Source organism: Aquila chrysaetos, chromosome 12 (genome assembly GCF_900496995.4).
Source record: "Aquila chrysaetos chrysaetos chromosome 12, bAquChr1.4, whole genome shotgun sequence".
NCBI classification, from domain to species: domain Eukaryota; kingdom Metazoa; phylum Chordata; class Aves; order Accipitriformes; family Accipitridae; genus Aquila; species Aquila chrysaetos.
This window is the reverse complement of record NC_044015.1, coordinates 26660115-26682031: the sequence shown is the minus strand read 5'-3', so window position 1 is coordinate 26682031 and position 21917 is coordinate 26660115. Positions and strand designations below refer to the sequence as shown.

At 41.7% G+C, this 21917-nt stretch overlaps 2 protein-coding genes across 4 annotated transcripts in view; one reads left to right on the top strand and one right to left on the bottom strand.

Moving 5' to 3' along the window:
* Positions 1-1244: 1244 nt before the first annotated feature.
* On the bottom strand, positions 1245-16436 carry MCOLN3 (mucolipin TRP cation channel 3). 2 transcript variants are annotated; one of them, XM_030031743.2, is made up of 14 exons: positions 16303-16436; positions 14216-14445; positions 12238-12405; positions 11519-11672; positions 10955-11039; positions 10778-10874; positions 10098-10197; positions 7943-8055; positions 7716-7865; positions 5698-5799; positions 5463-5585; positions 4704-4910; positions 4207-4336; positions 1245-2538 (listed from the first exon to the last, which is right to left on the bottom strand). In XM_030031743.2, the coding sequence occupies exons 2-14, from the start codon at positions 14441-14443 to the stop codon at positions 2519-2521; spliced, it is 1677 nt and encodes a 558-aa protein (XP_029887603.1). In that variant the 5' UTR covers positions 14444-14445; positions 16303-16436; the 3' UTR covers positions 1245-2518. The 2 variants fall into 2 exon arrangements, 1 of the variants encoding a protein (XP_029887603.1); XR_003925902.2 differs by lacking the exon at positions 1245-2538 and having other exon boundaries at positions 4221-4336; positions 5667-5799.
* A 1252-nt stretch (positions 16437-17688) lies between these two features.
* The window catches only part of DNAI3 (dynein axonemal intermediate chain 3), a 31354-nt gene continuing 27125 nt past the window's right edge, over positions 17689-21917 (top strand). Inside the window, exon 1 of one of the 2 annotated variants that reach the window (XM_041127733.1) lies at positions 17689-17732. The gene's annotated coding sequence lies outside the window, so the exon portion shown is untranslated. The remainder of the gene's footprint in view (positions 17733-21917) is intronic. The other variant, XM_041127734.1, reaches the window with a different exon arrangement.

Genomic DNA, 21917 nt, shown 5'->3' with positions numbered 1-21917 from the left:
ACTCTGACCCTGCCCATTACTGTTTGAAGGCAAGTTGGCTTTCATTAACTCTTTCCTCCCCAAACCCACACAACTGCCAGCAGTGCTAAATTAAAAGCTGTGTAGTAACAGAGCATGGTTTTTCACTGAATTTCTACCTCGGCTGATTGACTTTTTAGCTGTAGCACAAGCACAAACACAGACTCTAACAGGGATTTCATTGCAAAACAAGCTTCACAGTGAAGTTTGCCCTTCAGACAACAGAAACCAGTCTTCAGTGGCAGATTTCTCCTATTAGGAATTGAAAGAATATATATATATATATATAAAAAATATCTTTTCCTGCTTTGGGGTCACCCATTGTAGCTTTCCATGCCTTATGCTCATACTGCAGGCTTCTATTAACATGATTTCTCCCTGCTTCTATAAAAGTTTGTAAGAATTTGATATTTTAGAGCTCTGTCAAATGTTGAAATTTGTTGCTGATTTTCTAAGTTAACAGTGACAAAGCATATGCTCTGCCCTGTTTCTAAATGAAATCAGACTACTACTTGCCTTACAACTGTATTGGCAAAGTATTCCATAGCTGTTTACAAAATTTACCTGCATTTTGATCAAATTATTCTTAGCTTTCTCTTTACTCTGTATGAAAAAGCCTTGCTAAGAAGTCAGCCTTCTGCATTTCAGTGATCTTGAAGTGCTTGCCATCCTTGTCAGAATTCCTTGCACAAACTTTTTTATACAATAGTGATGTGCACGTTATACACTCTGTGTTGTTGAAGATTCATAAGGAGTTTAATGTGTCAACAGAAAACACGGTCACTTAATATTTGCTTTTTGAGGCAAGGTTGCCTTGAATCACCTTGAAAAGCTTCAAAAGTCTTCAATCTTAGGTGACTGTTGGAAGACAAGGACCTCAATACAGGAAACTTTCAGATACTGTGAATAATCTGTTCTGCCTACACCTTGCATTTGGTTTGCCTTTGCTGAATTTGAACTTCATGTAATGTACGGGAGCATTTTTAGTGTAAGGTTTAATACTTGCTTATTTGTTTCTATGGCAAACTTTGAAATGCTGTTAAACAAGATCAGCTGGGACCAGGTCCTCACCAGGGTCCACAGGAAATATCTTGCCTACAGGAAATGCAAATTCACACACTGCTTCATGCCAGAAATTGCATATTGCTATTAAAAAAAAAAAAAAAAGCTCCTATATTAACCTGGCAACATATTTACTCTTAAAATAAATACTGACACACCCAATAGCTACTACAGCTGTGTTTATTGTAGCACATTTACAATGTGTAAACATTCAGACAAAACACGTTTAGTGTCCTCCACCTTTATGCACAGCGTTATACATTGTCACACACAGCTACAGAAATGTTGCTCACAAATGCAAGTTATGTAAAATATGCCTCCCTTTGGTCCTCTGTTCTGCTCCCAGAGTGAATAGACTATAGAAAATAAGGCATCCATTAAATGGTATCACAATCAACAAAGTATATAAACTAAGTTGTCAAAACTGAACTTTTATAAGATCTAATGTTTCAGACAGCCACTGACAGTACCAGGTTATTAGGTTGGTAGGAAACATCCAGTTTCTGAAGCACGGAGAGATACGACTCTGAGAGACATATCTTCTGTGTATTTAACTTAGTTTAGACTTCAGGTTTACAGACTTGTGTACCAGAGGAAGATTTCAAATAAAAAAATAGATATTTTGAAAGTGCTTTTGTCTGACTTTTCCTTTAAAAACATAAGGTCAGCACACTGTGAGGCTGAAGATAGTAACTGATCCTACCGGTGCTGGATATAGGAGAATATCTACATTTCTCCACTCAACTCACCCCTCAAACTTCAGTTCTGGCCTGGCATATCCCTGGCCTCTCTGAGAAGAGACTGCCACTTACAGCAAGTGGTACTTATGTTTATAGAAATACTTAGTTTCTGCTCTCAGCCATATTTGACTGGCTTGTGCATCAATTCACTATAATGTCTCCAGAAACAAATTGCACCACGCTTCATAGTTTTAGTTTATTTTTACCATGAGTGCAGATAAACAAAATATGCTGAGGGCTCTAGAGTGACCTTTCATTCATTCATTCAGTGACAGGTCAGCCATAGCTAGATAATTCCTGCAGTACTGAGGGCTAGGTTGGTGTTCAAAGTTGCAGTTGTCCAGCACTATTTCTACTTACAGTTGATAGTTACTGCATTTCTAGTCTACCTGCACAAACTAGGCAAGTCTCTGAATACAGACAGCTTTTTAATGCCCTTTGCATTCCAGCACAATTTAACTGAGGAAACAAATAGCACAAAGCTAATAAAAAACCAAACCCCCAAAACCCCTGAACTAGCAGTGAGAGTGCCTAATCAAAAAGACTGCAAGTTTATCGCAAGCTTCTGCCACAGGCTTACACTCTTTTTCAAGAAAAGCAACTTCAGACTTTAGGTATAAGATTTTCCACCAGCTCCACTGTCCAGTTCTTGCAATGTGTGCTGCTTTAAAGCCTCCGTGATACACTCCCACAATCCATTAAATATGTTCGCTACAACCTGTATGGGAGAGGGGGAAAAAGTTGTCAGGTACATGCATCAAAATAATAGTTTCATTGTACAAGGAGCCTTAAAAATGCATCTGAACTATTTAATTACTAATTTGGCATACACTGGTGAGCAACTGCTATGAACCACCATAAAACATTTTGAACATGTGAAAGAATTAAGAGAAGCCTTGTGTGTGCTGTAGGACCGTATGACTATTTAAGGAGTGGAAGCCATAGAACTGATAACGCAACATCCCGCTCAAGATACTTCCTTATTACTACAGATCATGTTTCAATGTAAAACCAGAAGGCCACAGTACAGAGCTAACGGAGCAATGTCCAGTATTTACAGGCAACAGCAAAGTCAGCCCCTGGTCTAGCTTCTAGAGAAACACACTATTTCCAGATAAAAAAACCAGTCTGTAACACTAACGTGCACGGTATGAGGCACGCATGTGGATCAAGACATTCGGCATGAGGGTAAGATCATTAAAGCATAGGTAATCTGTTAGAAAACAAGGCTCTGAAACAAGTCACTTAAATGCCTACAGCTCCGTTTGAGTCCAGGGTGCTGCTGGCTGCTCAATAGTCCTGAAGAACAAGTTGCTTCAGAGTAACCAAGTTTTCCTTTTCAAATGCTCTTCTAGAGTCCTGATCCCCCCTCACAGTTGGTGGGAAAAGTATTACATCCCCACCCTGTCCCACCTCACATTGGGTTTCTTGCCTGGTTAAACTGAGAGGTGTGTGCAGAAAAAGAAATATTAACATGTCCGTGCCCTTCACCCAGGAGCAAGATGCCCTGCTCTGCTTCATCCCACACTTTCATCTCCAGTAAGGTTCTGGACTGACTCACTGCAGGCTTTGTTGTCTCCCTGCTCTGAAATATGTCCCCATCTCCTCCCCCTCATAAATCTATTCCATCTGGCATATAACAATATAGCACACCAGAAAAGCCCAATAGCAAGGAGCTGCAAATGCCTTTGATCTTTTTAATCAAACTGTAAATATTTTAAGGCTCCCCCACCAAGTGACCCTTCAGCAAGCAAGACTCATTGCTGCCAGCCAGGTTAAATATAAACCACGTATCCTGCAATCAGTATTCCTGAAGAAACAGAACTTCAAATAACTGAAGCATTAAGCTCTCCATAGTGGAAGTTAGGCAATGCTTTTCCAAGTGCTGTGATAGTATCTTAAACTGCATGCTATCTTAAAACCTTGGCAAGCCAATTTTCTCCCTAAGTTTCAGGCCTGCTACCATTTAAGCTAGGACACCTTACTGCACAATGTATCATTAAAAAATGGATACGAAGACACTGAATAAGTTCTTAAGTCCTGCCTACTGCAGTGAGTACAGGAAATGTTAATGCTTGCACACTATACATACGGGGTTCCCAAGTTACTGTATATATTATCTAACTTTCTGTACTATTTTAAATTAAGAATCACTTAACATAGGAAAAAATTCCCTCACCTCTCCTAAGGAGTTTGTTGGCTGCAGACATTTTGCTAAAGTGCTCCATTCTAGATCATTAGCAATAGTTTGGGATTTTTGTGGGGTTTTTTTTCCCCTCCACGCCCCCAAAATTTAACTACTCTTCATAAACATTATACCAGGGACATTTTGTGGTGTGTTGCTTTTGCATATACCTTAATGTATAATTATAATATAGGTACATACCATTACAACAACAGAAGAGAGATGCAGAACTCTCCTCCTCTAACCTGTACCTGCCAGAGTTTGGTAAGTCTTTGCACTGTGATATAAATCTCTGAAGTTCTGTCTCCGGAAAGCCATCTTGCTGGTAGTGCTAAAAATTGATATTTAGTTAAACCTTTAACAAGGCTAAAACATACAATAACACAAATCATCCCCAGACCACTTTTCAGACATTGCTCAAGTCTGAAATCAGAAGATTCACAGAATTGAATATGAAATCACTGCTTTTTAGTAGATATTTAGCTTCCATTGGAGCAGGAAATCAGATAGGCTTGTAAGAAAACTGAACTAGGGAGGGATTAAAAACCTCTCGTCATCACTCCACACCCTGAAAAGTAGCCATTATATTTATTCTTTAAATTGGCATGCACTGCAAGTCAAAATATTGAGGGAGATGAGTCTCAATAGCACCAATCTTGCATTTTTATTCCAAAAGAAGAGTAAGAGTCCATGCTTACCTTGACAGTTTCATACGTATCTGTAATGAGTGCAATGAAGAGACTCAGCACCATATAGATGAACAGACTGATGAAGGAGTAGAGGTAGATCCTACTGAATAACCAAACCAAGTAACTTTTCTGCTGCATTTTTGCAAAGGTGGCAAACATGTCATCTCCATTGATCAATGAAAAAAGGCATTCGGAAACCATGTTCAGAGAACGAAACTAGAGAGGAGGGAAGAAGACAAGGACATCTGTTGTAGCTTTATTTGGATCCAAAGACTGTACATAACACAAAGAAGATACACAGCTGATGACTGGCTGCCTCAGATCTCTTTGTACACCAAGGTTATGACAAGGTGCAGACGGTAAAACAAACATTTGAGGAATGAGCAAAGTTTGTCACCTCCGGTACACATACACATTCAATTCAGATACGCCAATTTCACTTTTAAAAGGGATAAGGATAAAGTCTCCAAAGCTCTAGTCTGACACTGACGTTCTGCAAGATGAAAATTATTTCTCGAAATACCAGCATGTGATTGGGAGTCATGGCAGCTTCCACTTCTGACTCAGAGCTTTCATAACTCGAGGAAAGTCTGACTGAGTCATGGAAGTCAGACTCCTCAAACAGAGCAGCATCTTGTTGAAGATGCACTATTTTTATATTAAGGGAAGTCTTGACATGGAAACTTAGAAGACAACAGTAGTAATCTCTCTTTTGTTTGGAATCCAGTCTGTTATTCAAGTTGTCCTTTTTCATGTTAAGTATATTACCTTCACATGGTATGGTCCCAGTACAATCCATCCACAGAAGCAATAGCCCAGGTAGATCATAGCAGCGCAACAGCAGAACCTCATTACATTGGGTAATGCTGCTCGCAGTGTTAGGATGAGAAGCTGCACAAAGCAATGCAGAAAAGTTAGAATTCAACCAGGCATTTCTTCCAGTCCTCTTATAGCAACAAACAGAATAAATACCAACAGCACGAAGATCCCGGGAGATCCTTACATTATACTTCTGAAAGAAACCTAGGTAGCGAATGACTCCAAGCCACACAAGCATAGTGGATGTTCCTAGGAGTATGCTACAGACATCATAACTTGTCAGACTCTAAAAAAAAGAAGACAAGAAAAAAAAAAGTTCTAAATTGCAATTCTCATTACTACAAAGATCTGTTAAGAAACATCGTTTTCCTTGGCAATCTCTCCCATTAAAAATTAGTTTGGGGCAATATGCATTAGAGGGCAGAAGTCCCACCAAAAAGCAAGGGCACTTTCAAGTGTAACTCATTTCACATGCCTTTCCATATGGCTGTTTGTAAAATAGATTCTGACAAGACAAGCTTCATTTGCAAGGCCAAGAGCGCAGCTGCACTGCAGGTGCAGAGACACCCCCTCTGTACCTGGCTCACCAAGACCCACAGAGTGGCACTGCAAACATTTTTATGCTGCTTCCAGACCTGCGGCAACTGCTTCTGGAATCTGCATCGACAGATTTCTCAGAGCAGCTTGGGAATCTCTCCACTGCATCCCAACGGACAGTGTAGACGTGACTTTACAACTGCAGAGCAAAGAAGGTTCTTCCAGGACATAGGCAAAGCAGTTTTAAAGAACAGCATGACTTGTCAGCAGAACTCAGGTAAATACTAAGGAGGATCTTGTTAGGTAGCTGGGAACTGTGAGATGTAAAAACTTATCAAGGAGAAGACTAATTAGCTTCTAATTAATTCTAACTGGAGCTTCATTTATATTTTAGTGGCACTTCATCTTTTTTTTTCCACCTATACACACTGGCCTGTTTTCATCCAAGTTAGCGTATACGCTGTTCCCTGAACTCTACTCTGAAATGGATTATGACAGCTTACTTGAATAAGAAGTTTTCACTATTTTCTGTTTTTATTCTTCTAAGAGTTGACTAATCTTTTATAATAGCGTAATTCATTTGTGGCTTGACAAAAACCAAACAGGCTACTTTAATATGAACTTGTTACTCAGCCATTAACTTTCACACAGTAACATGGAACAAGATCTTGTTGTTATGGTCCACAAGGCTTGAAAAATGAAGTGAAACGTGTCTGTAGAGAAGAGTTTTAATAAAATACTCTCTTAGAAAAGAAACATATATCAATAGATGTATTTATGTGTCTAAGATACCCGAATCCCAAATGCAAGGTCTTACTCCAATCTTGTTCTCATCTTCGCTTCTCCCAAAGCAGGATGGAGCTCTCTTAGCCAACTTCCTCATAGCTTCTTTCTACTCCTAAGAACTGAGTTTATAGTTCCTAAGGTAAGATAGGACAATTTGTACAGGGCATTTATGATAGCCAGGCTGTCACCAGATGGATTGCAAACCCATCCTTTCATCACTACTGTCCAAAGTCTATTGTGTTTAATGTCACACTTCAAAGTCTGCTACAGATTCGGTGAACGTTATCTGAATATTAAAGTGCTTCAGGATAGCATATTGTAATAATTTTTCTTCCCTAATTCTGGCTGCACAGGATATGTTTTTAAAAGATTTTTATTCTATATCAAGTTTATTTTAGAAATTGAAGGCCTAGAACCTGGCTGTGGCTGACTGTTATCTACGTGTTGGAAGCCAGAAGCTGGGAAAGCAGTAAAGTGATGTTTAAAGAGAGACTCTGCTAGTTAAACGCTTGTTAAATGGGGAACAGAAAGTTAAATGCTAAATTTCAAAAAATCCATCAAATAAGGAAATACAAGTGGTCCTAAATGGGGAAGAGAGGAAGTCAACAGTCTTAAACTTTCAGAGATTAAGTTCATTTTATTCCTTGGAGTCACAAAGGAGCAAAGATAATTAGAACTATAATATCTAGTGATATTTGGAGTTTTTAAATCTTGCAACTGGAAACAACGCAGCTCAGTTATAATGCCAGAGGAGAAGACAGTTTTAAAATTTCATGTCACTCAGAATCAAGTATAGCCAGCCTAAAGTCCTCAGAGATTTAAACCTAGCTGGGACAGAAACATCAGTTTTGCTTCCACCTGACAGTGTAAAAAGCTTACCTTGGCTTGTATCTCCATCTTTAGAGTTGATCCAACAATAGTTAAGACATCGCTAACCATAATCAGGATGTACCATCCGTTGACAAATTCCATTTGATCACTGAAAGATACTTCTTTCTTGTAATAATATAGGAAAAAGCTTACAAATTCCTAGGGGAGAGGAAAGAAAAAAGTTAATCAGACTTACACAAGACCTGAAGACTTGCAAAGGAAAGAGTTATACCCACCCTTTGGAGATTAATTCCTTTAATCACTGATCGTGTGCAAAGGATCAATGAGGCCAGACAAGTCAATATAACAAAAGCATCAAAGATCATCATGTAATGAGTATTCTTCTGTACTGCAAGAACAAAAATGTACATGTTTACAATCAGATGCATTTCATCTTGTTGACCATTTTGAGTATTGAAGTAAGAATCAAGTTTTGATGTTAACTACATTTATACAACTGAATTAAGAAAAATCTTAGCATTTTTCCCACAAAAGTTTATCTGACATATTCTGAGAGACACAAGTGCATGTGCACTACAGATACCACTTCAGTTAATTTAGGGAGGTTGATACCACAGCAAAAATATACCAGAGTGTGAATGGTTCTTACAGCACTGCAGAATTAGAGGTAGGAATTGTCCCTTGTACAAGCACTGGAATGGCCTTTGGAGTGGCAGAACTTGTCAAAAAAAAAAAAAAAAAAAAAAAAGAAATCCCAGGAACTTTACAGTATGTATCTTCTCTTCCAGACCAGTATTTGACCATCAGATAGGTCTTCTGTCCTAGAGCAGTGCAGGTAATTTGCAGTGCTGTTCAGCTAGCCAAGACCAACATTGAGCTAGATATGGAGTTCTCCATCTCTCATGTTACTAGAATTCACATTCTTGATCAACTAAGGTCAAATGTTGCATCAAACCTACCACTAGACCTCTTTTTGGTCTTTATACTTATCATACAGCTGAAACTAGATGAGACAGTATAAGGATTAGATTTTTAATGCTAAAAGAGTGATTGTTTGAGAAAAAAATTGAAACAAATTAATGCTAAATTTGCATGAATATGCAGCAATTCTCCAAAAAGGGATACTGAAGTTCTAGTTGACTTCACAAACTGCACTACTCAGAAAAAGCTCACCTACTACTTGATTATACCAATGTCACTAACACACGTTGCCATTTAAGTTGGTTTTGCAGCGTAGTCCAGAACAGCAACAACTTGTTATTGCCCAATTGCAATCATTACCTTTGTATTTTTCCTTGGCTTTCAGAAAATAATACAGGGTACTCCAGGAGATGATTTTGAAAACTGTTGTAGGGGCAATCTACATACATATCAAATGTGGATTGTTACAGAAGCCTGGTATCACAGCTTTCTTGTACTGGTGCACTAGCAATCTGTTAGAGGTAGCATGCCATCTGGTGTGCATTTATAACACGGCAGCTAGCAAAGCTAGTTGATAAAGAGCGTTTAGTGGAATATGCGTTTGCAGAAGTGGTGTGTTTTGTACTCACTGATGCATTTCATTGAATTCCCAAAAATTACTTCCAATGTGGATCTTTAAAAAAAAAAAAAAACAAAACCAAAAAACTTCTTTTTTCACTACCAGCTCTTCATTTCCTAACATAGGCATAGCAAAGGGGAAAGTGGCAAAGTAGAAAAATGGACCTGATTCATCCTATTGCTTACTTCAGCACAAAATTTTAAAATAAGTGGAATTTAGAGTCCTGGAAAGCTTCTGACTTTCAAAGAGATTATTTTTCTCTAATCAAAAAAGATCTCAGACAATGTTTTGACCAGACCCAATAGCTGCCAACAAAGGGTACTCTTCTGAGAGACTATTTCGGATAGATTATTTAACCATACCGTGCATCTCAGTTAGTTACACCCAAATACATGCCAAACAACATTTAAGCAGCAGTAAGAAGTCTTTCTAGCCATTCCACTCTAGCAAGCCTTAGCAACAGTGCTTCCTTATCTTTCCTGGTGCTAAGTCCTGAAATAAGAGTGAATCAGTTTCAACTTTCCACCACTATCATGTGTCCTTCTGTTGCCTGGTGCTAGAACAGTTCACAGCCCTACCTGAAGCAATGAGCAGTGTAAGTTCAGTCCCCAAAACTAGAAGGATGCACAGTGAGGTGTAGAAAAATTTTGGTTTGACAAGGTGCAAGGTTTGAGAACTGCTAAGGAAAGTAATGGTGTGGCTGCGTTCCCGGGATTTCAGATCAGAGGTTGAAGAACAAGAATTCCTTAGAAAATCAGGATTTAGAGCACACCCACTAGAGAATGTATGTCAATAGTGCCTCATCTTTTAATAAAGAAAAAGGTTAACAAACATTGCGCTAGTGTGGCAAAAGTTTAGCATGAAAATTTGAACACGTTTATGTCACTTACTTGATCCAGAAACATGCCAGTCTTTACATTCCCTGATCGCTATGTCGTTGTCTAGACTTATTTTAATTCTTCCACTATGTGCTTTATTATCAAACACTATCTGTATTAACACACAAAAAAAAAGGGCATGTCTTTTTGAAGTTAAACCATTACATCTGTAGCACACTGTATTGCTAAGCTTGCATAATCACTCAGAATAATTATCCTATGGGAGAAGTTACAAAACTTGTTTAAGCTTAAGGTAATTCCAGTTTATTCAAGTAAATGCTGTCAAAGTGAAAAACAAATCTGGTGAACCATGTATTTGCCACAAATTGCTTGATCAACTAGATACAAGGCGAAATTCTTTTAAACTACAGCCTCATTCCTCTATGACCTGAAAACAACCTTTCCTAGAAGCATCTCTCTAAAGAGAAGAGGTTTATGCTTTCGTTGTAGTTCAGATGGATCAGAGCACAAAAGGCTGTAAGCCAAGCAAGTGCTTCAGGACCACATCACAAGCACTCAAAGCTTAGCCTCCCAGAGTCACAACTGGCGGTTATTTACAGGGTACACTAAGACACGACAGTAATCCAGACACCACTGGGGACCAGTCAATGGTGCCCAACGCTCTTCAGAAAACATCTGCGCTGACCGTGTACGGTTTTGAACAGAAAGACACGTGGCAGGCTTCCACGTACCGTCAGAGTGAAATCATAACAGTCAGGGAGCTCGTGGTGACGAACGGTCTGGAGGTTGATTGCCTTCAGATTGAACATGAGCTGCACCGTCACCAGTCTGCAATAGAGCTTTGTATTAGCTTTTTGCAGGGAAAATGCACAAATACATTAATACAGGAGGTGCCGACTCCTCCTCACCTGTGGAAATCCAGAGTGAAATTCAAATTGTGCTTTCCCACTGTTGTGTTGTCTAACGGCATCGTTGGCTCAATGTACAAGCAGTCTGCAATGGATAAGTACTCACAACAATATCTCATGGGTTATCACGCTCTTTAACCGTAATCTGCCTTTCCCACTCCTGAGGCTGTAAAGAGCTGTTGACTATACCAGACAAGATAGCACATGTGAGGAGTCATTTGGGAAGCTAGTTGACAGATACATTGGCTTCCCTGAACACCAGCCAAGTTACTCATCATGAATTCACAGGGAAGGCTCCTGAAATTAGCCCAAAATACTTGTATTAGATGGCCATCACTGCTAACAGCTCTTCACTTGTTTTGTAGCAGTAGACATAGACTGTTACCTTGGAGGTGAGGGCTAGAGGTTAGTTACACAGTTCTTTTCTTGCCAGTTTTGGCTGGTAGTAAATTCAATACAGATCATGTGATAGGACTATACAGTACTGCGGAGTTTTTTTAAGAATTTATCATAAATCTGGGGTCCCTCCTCCCAAAGAACTGAGACAATAGATAGGTTCGTCACCAGTCACAATCTCTGGGTCTATATCAAAGGTGTCATTTCCAGGACAGATGTTTCCTCGCTTGTAGAACTGCTGACACACAGCCAGAGCTGTTTCTTCTGCTCCCCTCTTCTCATAAGCATGGTTTCCAACAGAGATGTTGGGCAGCTGTAAGTACTAAAGTTCAGAACAAACAGACAAACCAACTTAGATGGCACCAAAACTGTTAGTCTCTTAAAACAAACAAACAAACAAAAAAAACACCAAAAAACCAAACAAACCCAAACCAGAAGTGTTTGTATCTGTGCCATAACCCATCTTTTTTATTTAAAACATCACCTAAAGAACTTGGAAACCTACAGCACACTACAGCTGAGTCCTGAAATACTTTAAGGTAGTTGACGAAAACAGTAAGTGCGGGATTTGGATCTAAATACCTTTTTGCTTATTATTTTTTTCTCTCTACAATCCTCAGTAGAAAGCCTAATTCACTACTTGCAAAGAACTCTGGCTCAAATCCAAGGCCTGCATTTAGTGCAGAATTAGCATACTGATTAGCTTTAAGGATGTCGCCACAAGTACAATGCTCTGGCAGTGACAGAAAACCTAAATGAGTTGACACTCTAGTCTTAAGCAAGTGGCACAGAAGTTCCATTTCAGACACCACCAGGGAAGCTGGAAGAAGAAAAGGTACCCAGGTAAAGAGCATATATATTGTATACATTGCAACGACAATCCTTACCTGGTTTATTGCAAAGAATATCTGGTCATAGACATCTGTTTGTGTATATACAGCATAGGTATCATCCATTCTGTCCATGTATCCTTTCAAGAAGAGATGTTTGAATGCAACAGTGTTCTCTTCTTTGAAGGCAACCACCATTTGATTGCTCAATCCAAAAACCACCAGCTGTAAAAGACATGTATATTTCCTGTTTGAAGACAAAGTTGGCTGCTGGATTAACATACAAATCCTGTCCTACAAACAGCCACTCTTTAGTCATGCTGGTAGACACGGCAGTTACACACAGGCTACTCCGTTTCACAGCTGGTCAAAAGAAAGTTTGATTTTAAGGAAGCGATGGGTTTCAAGAACGTTCCTTTAACATGCTTACGAGCATCTTGTCCAAGGACTCGCATTTTTACAAAAAAAAGGATACCATCTCAAATTCAAGCTACCTATATACTGTTACACGTGCTTTGTTAGTTCAGCCTGACATTAAGATGACTCACCTTAGGGAGTATCAGTGCTCCTCAGCCAAAAAGGCAGGACAGGACTTAACTAGACCCCAGATTGAAGTCCTTACTCCAGTGCACAAAAGGCAAACTGAGGACAACTCAGAAAAACAAACATCCCTCCCTCAGGTTTGGGTGAAAGGTGCTTTGAGAATAACTGATCAAAACTGTGCTTGTAACAGGATAACCTCTGAAGCTGTTAAAAAATATATTGCAACTGTTCACAAAAAGTTAGTATAAAACCCTGCTGGCTACTATCCAGGCTAGAAAAGGTTTCTAGAATAACGTGATGTATTGTTTGTGGTAGCTCACAATTCTCTTCAGTGACTATTGTTTCAAATCTAGTATCAGGAGTATTGTGAAGAAACCCATCAGAGATAAGTCTGAATCAGTAGTCTACAGATTAGTTTTATGGCCATGATGCAAACTGGATATGTAGGTTTTGATAAGGATAACTCAGTTACAGAGATACTAAAATGCTCTGTGGACAAGCTCAGCATGCTAGGCACACAGGAATACACCAGCAAATCAACAGTGCTGAGACTGAGTTACCTACAAGCAGATTTTCTCTGAAAAGACTAAATCAGCATTAGTTTCTTTCTTATTTAGCTTCTTCCACCATCAAGTTTTATTTCTCGTTGCAAAATGGAACACATGACAATAAGAGGATGATGATACCTTTAAGACTGAAGCAGTAAGCAAGGGATACAAACACACTGCCAGATGTATAGCAGGAGAACTATTATTTCTGCAGTTTATCCCATCGTTCATGCAACTGTGGAAAATATTCTTCTCTATACTTGTATTGTCATAGCGCTGACAATAAAGGTGAATCACACGCGGGCAACTGAAGGATCATCATCTGAGGTGTTAGAGAGGTTTCATGAAAGACCTTCTTCCTCCTTAACCACAGAAATTTTGAGACAAACAATTGTGTTTTGGGCAGCAGACAAATGTGTTATACGAAATCTATGATGCGAGGCTAGGTGAGAGGAAGAATGGGGCAGAATTTCTGTGTTTTTTCAATACAAGACTTTGTATACCATACATAAGACACAAGCAAAATGTGAAAAAGCCACCAATTTCAGTTCTCATTACTATGATATTGAAACACAAGTGACTGTTCCTTCCCTCAAACACACACTCAGAGTGAAGAAGGTATTGGAGGGAACAGACATGTAAGGGTGCCATCCTTGGCGGGGGCGGGGGGGGGGGGGGGGGGGTGGGGAGAAAAAAAGTAAAGTAAAAAGTCAAGTTGAGCCCTTAAACATTGTTCCTTTAATCTCCGCTCTTAGGAAAGCTATTTTTTCAGTCAATAGTTTTAGGAGAAAATTATGCCATCTGAGATCTAAGCTACATATGTGCAACTAGGATAGTTTTGCAGTCTATCCTCTCCCTGTCTCTGGACCACACCATGTACAGCATTGTCACCTGCACTCATTCGACCTCCCATGGGCTGAGTCCCTGCTTGCCTAGTTACTCACCTGAACAGTAACCATTGCTATTTTGAGTAGCTGAATCCCAAGTTTCCAAGGTTTCCTGCCCCGGGCCCAGAATTTCTCACACGGGTTCATGAAGAAGAATTTTAACTTCCTTCTAAGCTGGTCTTCCAAAAGCCCCTCCTGTGATACTGACAGGTGTCGTGTGTAGCTGCAAAGATTTTCATCATCGTGAGCACTGCAGCTGCTCACAGCCACTTCAGGATTTTCCATTTCTGAAATGAAAACAAGTCCATGTCAGTTGGAACACATGCAAGCATGAATACAGATCAGTCTGCACTGACAACCTGGACTCCAAAAACGTTGATCTTCTGTGAAAGGCACTTGCACGTTACACTGAATTTAAGACCTTCCTCATAATATTCCACATGTTCTGCAGAACCTGAAGAAAAGTTTGGGCAAGCTCTTAAATTTGCAGATAGGCTGTCAGAACATTTATTTAATAGTGGAATTTCTGTCCCTTTGGAATAATGGAGTCACTTGCTGAAAACTTCTTCCTCTCTCACTTGCCAACAACATCATATATGCAAAAAAATCCTGACTCATTTCCTTCTGTGTCCAGAAGAGTACCAAAAGCCTCTCACGAGCGTTCACTCTTCTGGAAAACTTATCTACTTCTGTAGCTAGTATTTTCCCCCACACCTACAAGCCTGCTGTCCAGTACTTGAAAGAAATGGAATTTTCAAGACAGACAGCATTTTTCTTAGACATTAGTATTAGCATCGTTCACTCTTGGAAATGGAGACCCAGCATGCCAAACTGCAATTCAGATAAATTACCTGAGTGCATTAACTTGTCATTTATTATATCTATGTTTGTCAGCCATAAAAGACTGAATGCAAACCAATGGTGATCATGAACCAGACAAAAAGACCAAAACGTAATTGTATTCAAGCATCCTGATTAGCTGAAGAGGCTCACATTTTAGATGAGGGGAAAGATTAGAAGAGAACCTTATAAACACAGTTTGAGATGTTACTCTCTATAGTATTCAACTTGTTTAGATTTTAATCTGCTACTAACTTCACTGACTCCCAAATATTTTATAAATGCTTTATAAAGTACTTAAGAGGTAGCCAGGAGTGTTTATTTCAGATAGAAGATTGTTGACATTAAGAACAGAGGAGACAGCCTAGGTTGTGAATAAACTTGAAGATGTGCCATATTAGACAAATTATTTTTAATTTGCATTAGAAAAGTTTCTTATATAACTCAAACAAAAAATCATCACCAAGATTAAATTTAAAAAATGCATAGATCACATCCACTCTCCTCAAGCAGCCACTGCACACACCAGAACACAAGCCTGTTTTCAGATACAATTCAAGACCTTGCATCTCCGCAGTTGTCAGAGAGGGCGAGAATCAGCAGTTTAGTACTAAGAATAGGCCATAAATAGGCTTAAAAAAAAAAAATATCAGCTCCTGTTTTATCAGGTCTCCACTGTCCTGCGGGATACAGCATGCCACGGTTTCCACTCATCTTTCTTACAGCTGATCAATGATTTCTAAGTTAAGCCCCACTCTGACACTGCAATATTCCTGTCATTGTACGTGCTTGATTTAAAATAGATAAATAAATGCTTCTTGACCTCACGGTACCGGCTTGAGATGTTCCGGACGAACATAACCCACAGGAAGTCTTTTCTCGTTAACCTGCGCAGGGGCAGCGCGGGCTGCGCGCACGGGCTGCAGGGCTGAGGCTGGCACAGCCGCGGCCCGGCCCGGCACAGCCTTCCAGCCCCGGGACGGCCCGCTTCCCAGCCATCCCACACGGCTGAACAGCGCACCTGCAGCCAGCTGGGACTCGCACCGCCTCTCGGGTCGCACAGGGGACCGACGCGGGCCTCGCCCCCTCCGCAGGGCACCGGCCCTTCCCCGGGAGCCGCCGCCGGCCTCGCCCGCATCCCCGGCCCCGGCGGAGCGCGGCAGCCCCCTGCCCCTCCCGGGCGCGGCGCGGCGCGGCCCGGCCGGGCGCTGACTGACCGTGGCATCCCAAAGCCAAAACCTGGAGGCCGGGGACGCACCGCCCCGGCACCGCTTCGTGCTTTTAAAGAAAAGGCTCCGGCGTACCTGCCGGCCGGGTCGTGTCCCTGCCGCGAAGGTCCCGCTGCTCCCTGGCCTCCTGCCCGCGCACGCAGCGGTGCCGGCGGCTGCTGGCGCCGGCGGCCGTGGGAGCGCGGCGCCCGGAGCCCGCTGCCGGCCGGCCCGCCCCTGCCGCCCGCCGGGCTCCGCAGGGGGCAGGGCTGGGGGGTTCCGCCAGCCTCGGCCAGCCCTCCCCAGCCTCGGGGCTGGGCTGTGCCTGTCGCCTTCTGCTTCACATCGCCCCCCCCGCCGCACGGGACTGATGGCTCTCTGCGCTATATGTGCTTTCTGGGGGGTGGTAATGCCGCCTCCGGAGCCATTAACTTGGGCTTCTGCATCGGGGCGGGGGGGCGGGGGTAACGCTTATGTTATCGTCAGCTGTGTCCCCTCTGTGATAAAAAACCCTTCCGGTCACAGAGTTGTAGTTACGAAGGGCAGGCAGCGTGACAGTGAACTAAGTGGAACGACTGACACGTTTAAGCCATGCCACTCACATGCAGTTAAGCTACTGAAGTTATTAACTGGACTTCAGAGGAACGGTCTCCTGTCCCGGGCCTTGGCCCGTTTCCCCGCACTGCGGGAACGATCACCTTGGTGCTGCTGCCTGACGGGGGTAGTGCGCGGGGTGAAGCCCGGGTTATGATAACTGCATCCAGTCACCAGCTGCCTAACTCGTGCTGCAGGTACCCATGTGAGCACTGGTATAAAAAGAGAAGGTAAAATAAGGGCAAGGCAGAGCCAGGGAGACCAGCGGGCATTTTAAGAGAGGGACTTTCCTGGCTGCAGAGAGAGAAGTGGAAGACTGCAGAGGATCCCTCCTGCCTAGCATGAGGAGGGTGGATGGTCCTTGCAGTGCCACCAAGGACCAACACTGAGCGAGTGCTCCACAAACACAGAGGGAAAGACACTCCGGGGCTGCTGTGTTTTACATTGCAGCAAAGCAAACTAAATTATTTTTATGCATCAAAAATATGAAAGATGTGCCATACAAATCTTCATGTTACCAAATCGCATCGGATCACCTAAACCTCCGTCCTTCCCAGCACTGGGAACTGGAGACGCCCCCAGCACTGCCTGGCAGCTAATGGCGAGGAGATGCTGGGTCGGGGGGACCGTGGGTGGCTCGTCCGCAGAGGGAGCTGCCACCAGCGGCCGCCTACAGACCCCATTGTGCTCTGCTCCCCACTTACCCAGGCGGCGACACGCCTTCCGCGCACAGCATGCCGGGACTTGTAGTTTTTACCCCAACGGCCACCGTCCCGCGAGGAACCCCCAATAGCAGCTCCCCCTCGCGGGGGCGGGTTCGAAAAGCAGAGCGCCGATTGCCTGTCGGAAGCGTCAATCCTGGCCCGCCCCGTTGCCCTGACAACCGCGCGGCGCCAAGGACGCGGCGGGGCCGGGGCAGCGGTGCCGGGCAGGTAGGGGCTGCCGGGGGCGGCCGGGGGCGAAGGGGACCCGGCAAGGCGAGGAAGCGGCCCCGCTGCGCAAGTGGCAACGGGTGAAAACCCACAGGCTTGAGAGCACGGGCAGCAGCCGACAGGGAATAAGCGTTGGACCGGGCCGCGGCTGCGGCGCGGAGCCCGCGGCCCGCTCCGTGCGGCCGAGACCGCCTCAGCCGCCTCTTTCGCCGCCCGCCCCGCCGGCGGGCTGCCCGTCTTCCCCTGGCCCGTGGGAGGGGAAGGGCCCGGCGGGCCCCGGTGGGTGGCCGTGCCAAAGGCCGGAGGGGTGCTAGCGAGCGGAGCCGGGCGGCCGCAAAGCCCGCCCTCACGGCGGAGCGAAGCCTGCCCAGCCCCGCCGGCCGGACCCCGCGGCTTCTGCAAGTGACCTGCACATTCATCCCCCGTCCCCGCCTCAGCGCGTGGTTTTGTCCCGGCAACCTAGCTCTCACGTTTAAAGGACGAGATGATTATTCTTCCCGCCTTTGCTTAAAAAACGGGAAAGAAATGGATAAAGACTTACCTAGTGTAAATCTTTACAGTATAACAGTTCTGGTTCAAAAGTCGTAACAAGGCAGCATATGCTACTGTTCGCTTCCTGACAGAATCATGCTGTGACAAATATCATTAGTAACTATTGAGGTACTGACCAAATTGTTAGTAAATTTTAATAACGCAGACCAGCTGTACTGGCTCACACCAGAAGTTCTGCCTCGGCCAGTAAGAGGCCTGGGCAAGACTATAGTAAAGCCATACTTCCACTCTTCGCACCCTTTTTTCTTGGATTGATGGTTTCCTTTCTATAGCCAGAGGTATTATCATCATTTTTGGTAATCCTCAATTTTTTGTCTGTCAACTTGCCCTGTTACTTTTTGAAATAGTGCACTTTTGGCAGCTGTCCTGTCCACAGGCAGTATGCTCCGTAATTCAACTACCTATTGTGCAATGAAATACTTCTGTACTCCTTTTGTTTGTTTTCAGTCTGTCCCTTGGTAAGCTCATGTGATGCCAACTAGATCTTGTATTACGAAAGACCATGAATAATCATTCCCTGGTCACTTTCTCCAGGCCTCTCATGATTTTACTGACTTCTGTCATATCCTCGTCAGTCTTGTCTTTCCCAGGCTGAAAAGAGTCCTTGTTTATTCCTAGTACAAAACACGTTCCATATCTTCAATCACCCATGTTAGCCTCTTTTTTTACCTTTTCCAATTCTGTTCTATTCCTCTTTGAATGGAAGAAAGGAGAGAAACAGAATACAGTATTATCCAGTGCTTTAATGAAATTTTCCATTTTGTTCTCCATGCCTTTCTTATTAATTCTTAACCTAAACTTACATGTATTGTACTTATCATCCCAGTGCCCATAACTACCTCTCTATTGGTTTCTGTCAGTAGGCCTAGTTTCAGGAGAAGTTGTATGTGTGAAATCAGGTACATTCAAATAGAACTATTCATATGCTGAAATGATTTGGCAGTTGCCAGAAATTCAGCTTTACTCCCTACAGCTTATGCAATGAAGGTGTGTCCAAATATGCACAAGCATTATTAACAATACAAACTTTAGGTGTTTGTATTATTTGCTCTTTGTATAGAGCAAGGTAGAATAAATTTAATTAAAGTGAACATTGTATATGAATTTCTGGAGAGATTGGTTCATTCTCAAGATGGTATTTTTAACAAGTTCCTAAATGTTTACAGACAAATGTGATTTTTAGCTTGATAGTAACACAACACAAAAGCAAGTAGCACGTGCTTTTGATAATTTCTTTGTAGCGCTTTTGTTAAATGGACGTGCACTCAATTCTTATGTCATTCCAAATTGTAGTAAATTACAGTCCTAAATTAGTACTGCACACAGGCTTGACCTTAAGTCATTCAATTAGGCAACAAATAAATCATTCTGTGTCCTCAATTCAGACAGCATCTTTTGTAGTACTGACAGCTAATTAACTTTCCCCTTTTGCAGTACCTAGCAACTTGACGGATTTGTTTTATAACTGTAAATGTTTCAGTACATTAAACAATTAGGAGACCACTCTGATCTTATTTTTCTCTTGAGCCAAACGTGCAAAATACTACAGCCATCTGTAAATCAACTAGGCTACGAAATGCCAGAGTTGTCAAATATTTACTTGGGCTTTACCAATTAAATAATGTAACACTGTGTTCCACTTAAAGATTGCTGAAAAATTAGACCGAATATATTTAATGAAATTTTAATACCATAAATTACCTAGTTTTTAAAAGTAAAACATATGGCAATGTTTATGACGATTGATTTTCAAGAGCTATTCTTTTTTGTAGGTTTTACACTCTTAAATTTTTCAAATTAGGTTAATTTAAAGGTTGTTTCCAACTTCCCAATCGTAGAATCATGAATTTATATGAGCATTAATGGAAAGGCATAATACATTTGCAAGTTTCTGGACAAATACACATATTAGAGTCCTTTCTAAATAAGCAATATAGAAATATCCCTAAGAGGATAGGAACTAACCACAGATTAAAGAAATTATTGTTTTTGTCATATTTTCAGACGGTTGTCTAATACAAACACCAATTTTTTCATGGTTTTCTTGATAGGATTTGGTACTTTGTGTAAAAACTTAGGGAGTGGAAAAAACCAAACCCCTGAAGTAAGAGGTAATTTCTGAAAATACTAGCTTTTATCTTACACATTAAGAACCATCAGGATTTTTGTTCCTTCCTTTCTTTTTTGGAAGAGGTGGGGTGCAAAAGATTGCTCTTCAGTACCTGTTTTAAAGTTCTCAGTGCATATTGGTTTCCTGCAGGGAGCACCTAGGGGTTAGTAGCATAATCCTGGGTAAAAAAACAACTTTGCATACATACTTTGTAAATGGCTATGGGCTTGATTATGCTTCCAGATAAGTTTTTAGAAGTTCTCCTTTGCTTTCTTTGGAGGCCTTACATGTTTCCTAACCACTGACAACCATATGCCCACAGGATGACAAATGGGCAGAGGTGATATGGTATCAGGGATATTGTAAAAGGACTTAATTACTTTGTACTTTTCTATATGCTTTCGAGCTGGTGAGGTTCTATGCATCACAGATGGACCCACGAACAGTCCTATTGACTGCTGAATTCATTTGCAACCTCTAAACAGGGATACTTTTTGTATTAACATATGCATATACATACACTCAGCCACCAACACTGCCTTCACCAGCACTGCCCTTATCTGTATAGTGCTGTGTGTACCTCTACACCTGCTTCTTTCAGTAAAGGAGGAGGAATTGCATTACTGGGAGACAATTTTCAAAAGTTTTAACTGTTTTTATAGGCATAATATACTTGAAGTCAGTCAAAAGAAAAGGGATGTTTTTACTTACAAGTTACTGTACTAAACATAGGCATGTGACTTATCTCAGCCCTCTCAGTGTTTCCTCTACTCATGTGACTTAGGGTTTAGGTTACTCAGAAGAAAGAACTCAAAACTTCCAAACTGGCTTTGTTTCAGTGTATAATTAGGAAATAGTGAAGTAAGACAATATGACTGTAATATATATGAGATGGTTCATATTGTCCTTCAACTGATTTCTAAAACAGCTGGCCTCTCCTCCTATCCTGGAGGGCTATCTCTTTTATGCAGAGGCATCAGGGTTCATTTCAAATTAGAGTAGTCACAGAATTAATTTATAAAGTGGGTGACAAATTTTTTTACATAAAATATACAAGGAGATGGATAATAAACAGCTTTGTGCTTTTTTTTTTTTTTAAATAAGGGAAAATTAGCCTCTTTTCACCATCTGAATTGACATGCACTCTAGGTCAGGTAGCCCTAAGTGTTTCAGAACTATAAACTTAGCATATTGTTCAGCGTAGAGGCTCCTGTGAAAGGTTATAAATGGGAAAATATATTGAATGTTAGACATAAATATATCGTCAATGTTTGTAGTCCTGTATTTGACAAAAAGACTGTGAGAATGAGGGCAGAAAAAACTCCTAACTTTCTCCTTACATTCATTATACATGACTTGTGGAGTTTTTTTAATCTTCCAAAAACATCATCCCTTGCAAGGCAAAAGTTTCAGAATTAATCTGCTTTGCATTGGTATTATTATTACTTTTTGGAAAAAGCAGAAGATTAAATTGCTACAGTTCTTCAGATGGATTATTGAAGGGGACTGTATTTGCCATAATG

Coding starts and splice junctions, on each gene's coding strand:
- MCOLN3 (XM_030031743.2), bottom strand. CDS start 14,443: ATGGAAAATCCTGAAGTGGCTGTGAGCAGCTGCAGTGCTCACGATGAT. Junction 8,056..10,097: donor CTGGCATGTTTCTGGATCAA/GTAAGTGACATA, acceptor TTGTTCTTGCAG/TACAGAAGAATACTCATTAC. Junction 2,539..4,206: donor TCTCTTCTGTTGTTGTAATG/GTATGTACCTAT, acceptor TCTCCCATACAG/GTTGTAGCGAACATATTTAA.